Consider the following 13,742-nt stretch of genomic DNA (forward strand, 5'->3'; position numbering starts at 1 on the left):
AACAAATCTTATAAATTAAAAAGTTGAATGAGAATGAAATTGAAAAAAATCTAATTTCATAAATTATTTCAAATAAAATAAATAATAATTAAAATAATAGAGATAAAACCTAAAAAATTGAAAGATGATGAAAATAAAATAATAATAATTATATTTCTATAAATTATTTCAAATAAAATAAATAATAATCATAAAAATAAGAACCAAAGTTAATGAAAAAATCAAATTAAATCAAATTCTAAGGGGTGAAATTAAAAAAAAAATTCAAAATAAAATATATAGCAATCAAAATTTTGAGGATCAATTTTTTATAATCAACAAATAATATGATATTTTTAATTTTTTCACAACTTCTAAAAAGTGTTTTCCACTAAAAATAAAAGCAAAATACTTTTTTGAAAACCATGGTATTTGGATGTAGGTTTTTGAGATTGTGGTGTATAGTATTTTTGCTTGAAATTATATTAAAATATTTTTTTATTTTAATATTTATACATTAAAATTATTTAAAAAACATTAAAAATAATAACTTAATAATTTTTTTATAATAAATATATTTTTAAAAGATATTTAACAACATAATATTAAATATTAAATTGCACTTCCAAACATCTCAAATACATATAATAATAGTAATAATAATAATAATAAAAATAATTATTTAGTTGATAATTTAATAGTAAAAGTTTAGAATTAAAGGATTTGTTTTCCTTATAATTTCAAGTTTGAGTTTTATAGTTACTAATATAATAATTACTAAAAATTATATAATTATTAATTTTAAAATTTATAAAATTAATCAGTAAAAAATTACTCTGAATAAATACATTAATCAATAAAATATAATAATAATAAAAAAAAGAGAAGAAAACCCGACTCTCATTATTTCTTTATTTGGCCGTGAAAATCCCAAAACTCCGTAAGAAAAGAAAAGAAAATTCCACATGAATTTCTGACACGCACACCCTCTCCGTCCGTCCACTTGCTCGCCACCAAAACAAATTAGCATTAAAAGAAAAGGGAGAAGAATAAAAGTCTGTCTATTTTCTTTCAATAAAAAGGAGGCCCCTATTGATTATAAATCACTTTGACTTGTTCTCTTTCTGAAACCAAACAATACTCGCTCTCTCTCTCCAAAGTAAAACTGGAACCCAAGGAATTTATGGTTTGAATTTAGCTGGGAGAAACCTATTTACCATCATCAATTTTTGTCTTTGCTACCTCTTGATCAAAAACCTTTATTTCTTCCTCTAATATAAAGGTATGCTCTCGTTAATTTCTGATTGCTTGCGCGCTTGATCATTTGACACAACGGAAAGAAAGGACAGGGCAAGCTTTTGCAGTTTGTGGTCATTCTTTTTTGTTTTTTTCATTCTTACATTAGCTAGCTTAATAAAGACCCTTGATCTCCTTGCTTCTTTGAAATGCTGGGGTTTGTCTGAATAAAAATGATGGGAAATTGTTTGTAGTTGTGATTTGCTTTTTCTCGGTGGGATTAACTAATAAAGGTGCAAGCTTTTGTTTTCTGTGGTTGTATTGCATGGTTTGATTTATTTTGGTTCCTTCTGCCTCTTGAATTCTTATTTCTTGTTAGGATGAATATGTGATCGTGAAGTTTGCTTGTCTTTACAAATTGATGGTTTCTATTGAAAATAATTGCCTGGTGCTTTTAATTCCGTGACACCAATATTAACGACAAGCCGTGGTTTTTATATGTGATTAACTGACATTTCTTTGTTCAAAATGTGGGTCTTTTCAATAATGTTGATCCACAAGGTGTTTTCCTTAACTAGCCTCTGAAGGATGAGAAGCGGCAATGTAGCGTTTACATTTAGAATTCAAGTATTTCGCACATTCTTAGTTAAATGTTTTGTTTGTGTTTTTGAACTTCTTGCAATTATGAGCTCCTCATAGTGATCATTTATTCATGTAGGTGTTTTTGCATCCGTGTGACCTAGGTTCTTCCGGCATAGGAGTTTGAGACTCTTGAATTGGAAGCAGTAATGAGGAACAATTGGTTGTTTTTCATGGATTTAAATGGAGAATCTCAACATACGTTTCCCTTAGAACCCCTATTGTCACAAGGATTTGGGGCTAATCTCTTTTCTCAAATTAGTTCATTTGTTGACAACCCGTTGCACCAATCGGGATTCTTATATGTCCCTGAAACAATGGCTTTTCAAGAAGCTTTGAACCACGTGTCGAAGCTTGCTGGTGGTTTGATTTTTTGGTTCACCAGCGCATCCAGTTCAAATTTGAGTCGGCAAATATCAGGCAATCAGCGTTCTCCCCGACGAGGAAGCTGTAAATCTCCTGCACAAGTTAAGAACTCTACTTCTACTAGACATGATCTTGCCGGGTTAGGGTTAGGCTTCGGTTCCATATCAAAAGGAGAGTCTTCACATCCTGTGGTTTTTAGTAAGATTTCAAATTTCGTGATGAGGCTTCTACACAGGGAAGCTGAAAGACTTAAATCATTCCCTGTGCTCTCATTAGCTGCTGCTGTGGTACCACCATTTGGCAACTTGTGAGTCATTCGAGATATAATCATATATGTTGCCTTCTGTTCGCTTACTGGCACTTTGTGCTGTTCTTTTACTATCTAAAGTTTTCTTTCCTGTCAGATCTTCAAAGTTACTAGCTATTCCTGGGGAGAATGGTGATGTACCAGTACATGCATCCACTGGTCAAAGGCATTGTGAAGTTGAGCGTTCTGGATGTCCAGGCCTCTCATTTCCTGATTTAAACTGGACAAGGCATGCTGTTGAGCCCAGAACGGGCATTGAGTTCCCAATGCTTTTGGACATCTTAGCTGGGCAGAATAGATCTAGATTAACTTCAGAGGTAAATATACTTCACGTTATTGCATGTGTGTTGTCAAAGCTGGATAATAGGGACCTGTCTGTGCTAACAATAACTTAATATAAATAAATTGCTTACATTCTGGTTGGTGTTTAGGGGTCCTGAGTTTCAGAAGATCACTAGGAATTTTGGCTTAAAATTCAAATATCTTATCACAATTCAAATTCTATATCCTAACTAATTGCTAAGCTTGAAATATTACCAGAAAATCAAGGCCTATATTGACTTTGAGTGTTGCTGTCTTTCTGTTTTAGAGCGCTCCTGTCACCCCTCTTGCTTTTGTATCACCATGAACATTTTCTGCATGTTTTATCAGGTCCTTGTTGCCACTGGATCCAGAACTATGACAATAATCAGAATAAAGACACTGAAGATTTATGCATTTGGTTTTTGTAAGTATTTTTAGATTTCAATAGAGGATTTTTTGTTTGTTTGTTTATTTCATTCATGTCCATGGTATTCAATTAGTGACACTTGTTATTTCTTATAGATGTTCATCCTAATTCTGTCTGCAAAAAACTGGGCCCAAAGTATGCTTCTGTTCCAATGGGTGAATTAAATAAACGCCGTGACTTTTACGAGGATCTTCTCAGGTATATGCACACTGGCTTTGCTGAACACATTGTTCGTGTATAGCTTCTTTAATTTAAAATTTTGTTGCATCATTATGCGTCTTTTCTTTTTCTTTATATGTTTTTATAGTAAACTTATTTTTTAATCAAGAGCCTGAAACTTTCAGGAAAAATCTTGTTAGCTTTTCACTCCATTCCAATTTTCTAATCCACAAAGTCTGTCTACTTAGAATTTAAATACAGTAACTAATGAATCTTGTAGGCTAAGAGTGTTTTCCTGGAGTTTTAATGTAGCAAATGATATTTCTATGGGAAGTTGGTTTTGTTAAATGAACAAACAGTGTGGTAGGTTTGGAGCATTAATTAATTAAAAAAGTAGAATTTTGCAAGGAAATTGCTTGTCACCTGGATGTATTTGTATATCATGTCAAGCGCTTGCCATGTGTTTGCTGTCATTCTTGTACTTTTACTTTTTCATTGTCATGGCTCTGAAACTCGATCAATGCACTTTAATGAATTTTTGGACACTGTTCTTATTCAAGTTCTTATGATAATAATGCAGGGAAGACATCTCCATGACTGTTCGACTTGTGATTAACTGCAATGGGATTAAAATCAACACTGTTAAAGAGTAAGTCAAACTTCGTTTGGGTGTGCGCATGGAATTTTAGTGGATTGGGCCCCTGATTTCAGCAACTTCTTGGCATAACCTGGACATTATCAGCATAATGCATGTAGAAGTATCATTTAATGGATTTTTTTTAGTGCGGGAGCATGTTATCATTATATCATATATTAGCAGTTCAATTAGAATTTTAGGATTCTCTGGGCCATGCAGGATTTTGTGTGAGAGTGTGTAGATGGAGCTTCCTTTCATTTTCTGATCATTAGACCATCCAAGTTACCCTCTGATTTTGGTGGGCTACTAACAAAAGATGTATTGGATGATTGGGTCTCCGTCAGGCATATTGAAGACCTTGATCTAAGTTTGCTCATGCAATCAGTTTATAAGTTTTTAACATCAATCTCTGTAACCCCTATGCTTACTGAAGCTAGATCTTATCATAGAATATGGATTATTTGCATGGCCAACAATGCTGAGCTTCACCTAGAATAGTTTTTCCCTGGAGACTTGTTAACATTAATTCTTAAAAGTCTTAGGTGAAATTGTAAGACTGATGTTGGAAATGAGCATCAACACTCACATGCTTTCATTTTATGTGCTTGCAGTGCTTTTGAAAAATCACTTCGAAACCGTTTGGTGAAGGTAAATTTTTCAGCTTGTCATTTTTTTTGTGCATTAATGAGTTTTGTAAATAGCGGGAAAATTTCCATTCAGGATTCTGATTCTCTAAAATGTTTTCCCTGACATCTCTCAGACGAACCCAGACACTGATTACAATTGCCTGACAACATTTGGTTCATTCTTCACAAAAGATGTCCCTCTACCTGCGGTAAGTTTTTTCTGGTTTTTGCATCTCTTTGCTTTACCTCCATTCACATTCACCAGATTGCATCAGCTTTAAATGGAATTTGTGCAGGGAACAGTAGTTGATTTTCGACGAACAGCTGATGGGCAACTAATAACTGAAAGTAAGTAGTTACTGATTGGAAATCTTATACTCTACATGCATTGTTGTTGGAGTTACTTTGGCAACATCTGCTTACAGATGCCGAGGGAGATTGAAAAGCATTACCGTCTTAGTTTATAGTTGTCTGTTTTCTCAGTACGGCTCATTCTCACTTTTTTCACATACTTGATCCTGTTCATTAATGAATTTCTTCCTGACAACCCCTCGCCCCCCCCCAACACAAAAAAAAATAAAAAAATTGTTGAAGTCAGACCTGCACATGCTTATAATGGTGTCATCCGCCTGCCTGAGAGCTTCCCATTTTAGTGTAAAGCAAGAAGGCTGAGGTGCATGAATGATCAAACAATATCTTTTCATTCGTATATTGCCACATTTTATACGCAACTTACAGCAAAGATTCTTTTCTTGCAGTTGGAGGTAACCAAATTGGAGCAGTTCATAGCAAAGATTTATGTAGTGAGTGAATGGCCCTTCTCCTTGTCTATTTGTGCGCGCGTCGCCTTTAGTTGATTCTAACTTTCAGTTTTACGTGACAGGGGCTTTCTTTGACATGTACATAGGAGATATTCCTGTCTCAGAGCAAACTAAGGAAGAGATTGGCAAGAATGTTGCCTGCATCATTGGGAAGTGCTAACCAAAAAACCTTCCATTGTCTCAATTTTTTACGAGCAGTTGGCTGCTGATTCATTGAACTTCGGGGTCACATATTTTTGTGACTATAAAGATCTGTTGATGTCGCACCTTTTAAACCTGGTTGTGGCCCAGCTGTAGGAGATTTCATTGCGCACTGGAATGTGCGTCTAGGAAGTGGTTGGATGGGAGACCATGCATGTTATATAACAATAGATATAGTTAAAAAAAAATCAAATCTGAGATCAAGATGGGGACCTCAAAGGGGTGCATAACCACCACAGAAGCGATTCTTTGTAGCTTTTTTTTTCATGGGGCTTCGCTGCCTCCAACTAGATCAAGTTATTAGAATTATCTTTCTTATACAAAGAGGATATGGTAAAGCATGCTGTCACCGCTGTGTTGATGTATACAGACAAGAGTTTCTAACCAGCACAGTGGCTTTTCCATGGTTGTAAGCCAGATGAGCTCGTTGCCGCAAATCGGTACGGAAGTGTCGGCGTGCTCAAATGGGACATTCCAGAGATTTACATGGACAGAAACTGAAAGGATCAAATTGTCGCCGTCTTATGTTGCGAACTTGTCATAGATTTTGCGATGACCCAGATGTGCAATGGTCAAGCATATTCAAGTGTATTTAGCAAATTACAATTGTGGAAGAAAGAAAAACAATAACTAACAACTCTTAGAACAAAAGATATATAATAAATTTATATAAAAAAACAGAAAACATAATAATTGAACAACCAATGAATTCATAAAATTAAGAAAACATGTATATTCTTTTTTGATAAATAGTGAACATGCATTCATTCTCTCTTGGAAAATCAAACACCCTCATATTGGTTTGAAATCATCATGACAGATTTAAAATATTTTATATACATTGACAAATGATCATTTATATTCTAACAAGCACTTGATTCTATCCATAAACAATAATATATCAGAAAACAGACACTTGTACTGTCTATAATGTGTTTTTTTCTGTTACAAAATATTTTTGAAGATTTTTTAATTTGTTTTGTTTTAAATTATTTTTTATATATAATTTTGAATTGTTTTGATTTGGTAATGTTAAAATTAATATATTTCTAAATAAAAAAATATTTTAAAAAGTAACTAATATGATATATAATCGTTACCTGCAAATTAATTACCTACAAATTAAAATTGTCTTTGTTTTCTGTTTTTTTTCTTAAAAAAAAAACACTTATATTTCCATAGCATTAAGATATGCAAATTTGTTTATAAAAGTAATCGAGTCTTAAGATTATAATCAAAGTAAGAGTATTTTACCGAGTATTTGAACTCTGACCATACATCCATGATAAAAAATGATTACATAATACAAAAGAATATCAACTGTTAATATAGAGCACATAATGCTTACACATCACTTATCAACCTATTTAATTTATCATAATAAATGATTAATTACACTAAATCTGTTCATCTTTTAAGTTAATTTTAATTCTCTTGTACCTGTGGCTCTTTTCTTTAGAGAGTATTTTGGAAAATGCTCCACCACGCTACATAAATTTTTTAAAATATAAAACTTATGTTAAGAGTGCCAAGATGTTTTTAATTGTTTTCTTTGATCTAACTTAATGAATCAATTTTAAAATTTTACAACTTGATTATTTGGTTAACTCTTAACTCGAGTTTTAAACTAAATTATACAAGAGCTAGTCCAAATTAGATTGATTAATTTTATGAATAAAAATATAATTTTGATAATTGGTAAAAATATGATTTAACTTTTAATAAAATTTCAAGATGATAAATTTTTTAACAAAAACTATTGATTTCAAGATGATAACTTTTTTAACAAAAACTATTAAGATAATAACATATTAGATTGATTTCAGTTCTCCAATGAACCGTGTCATGGACTTTATTGAGTTTAATAATTTTTTTATATAATATTTTTTTAATTATATATAAAAAATATATGATAACAAAATTGAGCACTAACTTCAAAATAAAAACTTATTTGAGATAGTGATAGCCTTATGAAAATAAAAAAATAAAATAAAAATCATGTAGTTTATTTTTCAACTAATTCATTATTAAATAATAAAATTAAAAAAAATTAACAAATAAAACATCAACCTAACACCACATTTATTAGACCTAACCCAGGGGTTGACTTGATAAACCTTGGTCAACCTAGAAAAAAAAATTAAGGTTTTAAATTCTCAGATTTAAAATATAAAAAATAATTCATGTGAATATAGGTTATACATGTTGTAAATAATGAACTTTAAAAAATTATTTCAAAAGATTTTTTTATCTCATATTGAAAAGATATTATCTTTTTTTTTAAGTTAAAGTTTTCAAATAAAAAATATTTTTTATCCTGCATTAGAAAAATACAACTTTTTCTTGTAAACATTAAGCATATATGCTAACAGACTTTCAATTCCACATTGAAAAATTAAAAGCCTTTTCTAGTGTTTATATGATGAATTTTGATAAGGGTTGGTAACCAACAAAGAAAAGATGATAGGCTTTCATGTATAAAATTAGGTTGATCTAGTGAAAAACTATCGATTCTCCCACCCATGCACGCAAGGCAAAGCCTATGCTAAAATATGCATTATTATTTGTCTTCCTTGATAAATTATTTTATTTTGCATGCATGCCATATAAAAGATATGCCCTTGGCTATTTATTGATCGTTTTTCTTGTTAATTGATTTATACAACATGTTTAAAAAAATTATAACCTTGTGCACATGATATACTTTTCTTTTTATAAATTAAACATTAAAAAAATCATCATAATATAATTATAACATAAACCTAAAATTTATTTTTAAAAATAACATACAAATAATGCATTATTATTAAAAAAATAAAAATTAAAAAAAAAACTAAAAAAAATGAGGTCAGGCCAAACCAGTGCTTAGGCCATGCCTTAGGGGCCCATATGTGGGCTTGAAATGTCAAGCCTAGTCACATAGGCCTTTATTATTTTATTGTCAGATAATAGAGACAGATGACATGTTGTTCACCCCGCCAAATTATTTTTTTTAAAAAAAGATGTCATTTGGTATACCCTGATTTCGACCATCATAATAGTTAGAAAATTAGGATGATTGTTTTTTTTTTTCTAGAATTCTATTTTGAATTCAAAATATTTAGAAAACACTTTAATAACATTTTTAAACCAATCTTTAACCTTTAAAATCACAAAAACCCTATCAAAAATCCAAAATCAACTTGAAAATCAATTTTGTCTTGATCTTAGATCTAGTTTTTGAGGCATTTTAATTCAAAGTAAAAGAACACCTAAGTCAAACTCCCTTCATTATATGAAACAATTTGAAACAAAAGGCTAATGTTTTGGTTGTTAGAATCAAAGAAATGATATTTTTTTTTTCTAGGCTAGATTTCAATCATTTTCTCTCTCTTGTCTCACCAACAAAAGACTGAAAAATGATGAAAATAAAATTTAGTATTGAACTGAAACTTTAACAAATGCAAATGACCGATCACTTTATAACAAACATATGTAGAGAACAAAAATATACACTACAAATAAAATTTAATGTGCCACCCATGTTATCTTTGTTTTGCATTTCAGTCCCTGTTTCTCAATTCAACTCTCACTTATAAAAAAAAAAAAATTCAATTAGCTAGGTTCTAATTTGGGCTCAATTGTGCTAAAACAAAGTTTGAGGATCAAATTGAAATTTATAAAAAATTACACTATTATAACCACAATAAAATATCAGAGAATGAATAATAATTCATATCCATACCATTTAGCTTCATGTATAATATCTCGAGAACTTTAGCTAACAATTAAGAAAAGTTGTAATATCATTATGAAGAACGTGATGCTTCATTACTCACTCATTAGCTACAATTATCGACTAATAAATATCAATACCATTTTATTAATTTAATTTAATTTTTTTGTATCAATATGGTTTTTCAATAAGGATCTTGAAAACCGGCAACAACGAACTCAATAAAGACAATCAATTGTACAGGAATATCTATTAATTATTGAATATATTTCTCTTATGCAAGGAAATATATTGTACTCTTGTCAATGCATATGGATACATCAAGTCCACACAAGAGAGGCAATGGCTGTATAAGCTAGAGCATGGCAATCAAGAAATGGCGTGTGCATGTGAAAGATTGTTCGACGTACTTTTTAGAAGGTTGACTAAATTTCAGGCTACATAAACGGACACTAAACCCTCTTCAACCTACCGAATTTGAAACTAAAATTTGAGCAATTAACCTCAACTTGTCCAAAAGTTTGCCCCGAATAGAGATCTACGTGCATGGAACTTTCTCTATGTTTAACCATTAGAATCGCCAAACAACCTAATTATCCCATGTAATAACAGCCTAATTACCCCATTTGATCATATTCCAAAATAATACCTCCTCTGTTTGCAGTCTCTCGTCCACAAACCTCGAGAAACCCCACGTTTCCATCCCCGAATCTCTCCATTAAGCTAGCACAAACACACGCATACAAACTCACTATCCCACATTCCCACCAACCATTATATATATATATATATAACTAGCAACTGAATTCTTTCCCACACATCACATTTATAGCTAGCTCAAATAATTAACCATCTATTAAGAGATCCAAGAGCCTAACCGCCTCTTTCCTTCGCGTTATATATAAACCCCGCAGCCATTCTAGCAAACACATCCAATTCTATCATTCTCTATAAATCATTCCCTTTATTTCTCTACTTGTTCTTGGATTCTCTAATAGGCTCTTGGATTCTGAATTTGAATTTGTTTTGTTTTTGCCTCATGGGTACCTCGATGAGATCATGGATGGCCATTTTGATCATGGTTTGGCTTACTCTCGTTCAAGGAATTTTTGTGGCCGTTGACGCTACTTTTAACTACAAGGATGCACTTACTAAGTCTATTATTTTCCTAGAAGCACAAAGATCAGGAAAACTTCCTCCAAACCACAGGCCACAATGGAGAGGAGATTCTGGCCTCGACGATGGTAAACTTGCAAATGTGAGTCTCCGCCCTAATTTCTCTACGATGTTATGCATCAACATTGCATGGACACTTATATATGATCTTTGTTAATGATTTAAATTATTTTGCTTGAACTTGTTTTAGGTGGACCTTGTTGGGGGATATTATGATGCAGGAGACAATGTGAAATATGGACTGCCAATGGCTTTTACTGTTACCACTCTGGCGTGGGGTGCTCTCGCTTATCACAAAGAGCTCCATGCCACAGGCGAGCTGCCCCATGTACGTTCTGCCATTAAATGGGGCACAGATTATTTTCTTAAAGCCAGTTCCAGGAAGAACCGTTTGTACGTGCAGGTAACATATATAATTTTTCATATTCATTATGTCATAAATGATTTAATCTTAATTTGAGTTGCTGATAATTGTTTATTGGGTGCGAATTATAAAGGTGGGAGACCCAGTGCTGGATCATCAATGTTGGGTTAGACCAGAAAATATGAGGACACCAAGAACTGTGTTGAGGATTGATGAGAATAACCCGGGAACAGAGATTGCAGCTGAAACTTCAGCTGCAATGGCTGCTGCTTCCATTGTATTTCGACACACTAATCGTACCTATTCCCGTAGACTCCTCAACAAAGCCAAGTTGGTAGGTTTTTTTCATCCACATTAGTGTTTCCCTTAGTTAATTTGTTCTTTACCTATATTTTCTCATTTCTATTCTTGCAATGTTGGGATTGTCTTGATTGTACAAATTATATATTTTGTGATTGATTATTTCTTTTTATTTCCAAATTGATTATTTCTTTTTATTTCCCTTCCTTTTCAGCTATTTGAATTTGCTAAAACACACAAGAAAACCTTTGATGGAGAATGCCCATTTTATTGCTCTTACTCAGGCTACTATGTAAGCTCGCTCCCCCTCTCTCAAGTAAAATATAGATTATGTGTTTAATATGGGACACAAGCAAGATGGCGATGGATATCTACAAGAATGTCAATAGTATTATATTCATGGCTTATGTGTTTATTATATCTATATCTATATCTATTTATCGAATTTTAAGATATTCATACAACTATATATTATCTAAATACTATTATTATTCAACATAAAATAAAATAAAATAAAATAATATATATATATATAAGCATACTAAACTTATTATACTTTTGGGATATCTTTTTGTTCTTATTAAAAGTAGAATCCAAGAATTTCTTTTTAAAAGTGAAAGACCTCTCTCCTAATTAATTAACAAGACATATTTGAGGAAGTTTATTTATAAGCATGCTAAAAATATCGAGAAGTAAATGTTGTCTTAATTAAGCTAGTGAATATTGATGGAAATGCAGGATGAGCTGTTGTGGTCAGCAACATGGTTGTACAAGGCCACCGCTAAGCCTATGTACTTAAAGTACATCAAAGAAGAAGCCACTAGTGCTGCTGTGGCTGAGTTTAGCTGGGACCTTAAATACGCTGGAGCCCAAGTCCTCCTCTCTAAGGTGAGAATCATCTCTCTCTATTTCCCTCTGAAAATGGTAAATGATTTCACTCAAATATGGTTCGTTAGTACTAATTTTCTGAAGCTAAATAATCACGGATTGAGATGATATAATTTTCACTTGATATAATTGCAGCTGTATTTTGAGGGAGTGAAGGATTTGGAATCCTATAAGAAAGATGCTGACAGTTTTATATGCTCAGTGCTGCCTGGTAGCCCCTTCCATCAAGTATATATCTCTCCTGGTGGTATGATTAACTTGAGAGATGGGGCCAACACTCAATATGTTACCAGCACAGCTTTTTTGTTTAGTGTCTACAGTGATATCCTTGCCGAACACAATCAAAAAGTACAGTGTGGAAACCAAGCATTTGACTCTACCCGCGTCATGGCATTCGCCAAGCAACAGATAGATTACTTGCTAGGGAGCAACCCTGAAAAAAGATCATATATGGTAGGGTTTGGACACAATCCACCAGTGCAAGCACACCATAGAGGCGCTTCTGTTCCAGTGATGTCCACTAATACAATAGTGAACTGTGGCACGAGCTTCGCTAACTGGTTCAACAAGGATGCACCAAACCCTCATGAACTAACTGGTGCCTTTGTGGGTGGACCTGACCGGTTCGACAACTTTGTTGATAAGCGTTGGGATTCATCTAAAACCGAGCCTTGCACGTACGTTAACTCTATTTCAGTTGGTGTTTTGGCAAAGCTTGCAACAGATGGCCGTGTCTAATAATCGGGCACTAATCCATTCCATTATCTGTTGTTTAGTGATTGATCATGAGCACTCAAAGTACGTGTGTGTGTGTGTCTATATAAATATATATAGTCCAAAGACTGAATTTTGCATGCCTCAACAATTCTTCTTTTTCCGTCAATTCCATTGACACCAGAGAATATAATGATATGTAATGTGATTTTCAGTGGTGTTTAGTGTAGGGAAATAAAGCTAGTGTAGTTTTGCCATCATTCTATCTGGGTATGTATGTTTTTCCACACAAAGTGGATTAATTTGCAACTATGAACAGATACACTGGTTGCCCTAATTGTGAACTATAATTGAATCTTGGCTATGATCATTTGCGAGGATATGACACTTCAATTTGTATTTGTAGAATGATGGGTTATATTGTTGAGACATATTACAGGTTTTTATACTTCTTTTCTTTCTTTATCAAACCAAATATTTTACAAGGGTTTGGTTTGATATATCATGTTTGTTAAATCCTAGTCTTTTAGATTCTAAGATGGCATGGATTATTTCATATGTATATTAAATATTTTGAAAATTACCTAATTTAATCTTTTATCCTCCAAATCTTCTTATGGATGTTAAGAAAATTCCACTTTTATATAATCTCTAGTAACGGTTTTTATTTTGAAAAATAAAAATAAAAATTCCATTTACAAGCTGAAATATAAGATATAGAAAAATAGAATTGCAGACAACTGTTGTATCTTCCATTGATTGAACTCTTGTGTATATATACACTTATGCGCTGTGTTTTTCTAGTCTCCTTCAACCTTTTGCGAAATCTATTTAGAGATAAGCTAACAACAGTATCCTATATATGGTTTAAAAGACAAACATTG

General features: G+C 32.3%; 2 protein-coding genes across 3 annotated transcripts; both read left to right on the forward strand.

Annotated features, from left to right (window-relative positions):
* The first annotated feature begins 1,004 nt into the window (after nucleotides 1-1,004).
* FAP2 (Chalcone-flavanone isomerase family protein) lies at nucleotides 1,005-6,338 on the forward strand. Of its 2 annotated transcripts, none has more exons than XM_011021032.1 (11): nucleotides 1,005-1,261; nucleotides 1,934-2,527; nucleotides 2,625-2,844; nucleotides 3,179-3,254; nucleotides 3,353-3,455; nucleotides 3,997-4,065; nucleotides 4,665-4,701; nucleotides 4,814-4,888; nucleotides 4,976-5,027; nucleotides 5,438-5,482; nucleotides 5,563-6,338. In XM_011021032.1, exons 2-11 carry the CDS (start codon nucleotides 2,004-2,006, stop codon nucleotides 5,658-5,660), a joined length of 1,299 nt encoding a protein of 432 aa, XP_011019334.1. In that variant the 5' UTR covers nucleotides 1,005-1,261; nucleotides 1,934-2,003; the 3' UTR covers nucleotides 5,661-6,338. The 2 variants fall into 2 exon arrangements, with proteins under 2 accessions (XP_011019334.1, XP_011019335.1); XM_011021033.1 differs by having other exon boundaries at nucleotides 1,005-1,258; nucleotides 1,932-2,527.
* A 3,440-nt stretch (nucleotides 6,339-9,778) lies between these two features.
* Nucleotides 9,779-13,222, forward strand: GH9A4 (glycosyl hydrolase 9A4). The gene is made up of 7 exons (XM_011021034.1): nucleotides 9,779-9,829; nucleotides 10,558-10,674; nucleotides 10,783-10,995; nucleotides 11,090-11,290; nucleotides 11,471-11,548; nucleotides 11,995-12,144; nucleotides 12,280-13,222. Exons 1-7 carry the CDS (start codon nucleotides 9,779-9,781, stop codon nucleotides 12,880-12,882), a joined length of 1,413 nt encoding a protein of 470 aa, XP_011019336.1. The 3' UTR covers nucleotides 12,883-13,222.
* Nucleotides 13,223-13,742: the final 520 nt, after the last annotated feature.

The sequence above is a fragment of the Populus euphratica genome, unplaced genomic scaffold (genome assembly GCF_000495115.2).
Source record: "Populus euphratica unplaced genomic scaffold, PopEup_1.0 scaffold19.1, whole genome shotgun sequence".
Lineage (NCBI taxonomy): Eukaryota > Viridiplantae > Streptophyta > Magnoliopsida > Malpighiales > Salicaceae > Populus > Populus euphratica.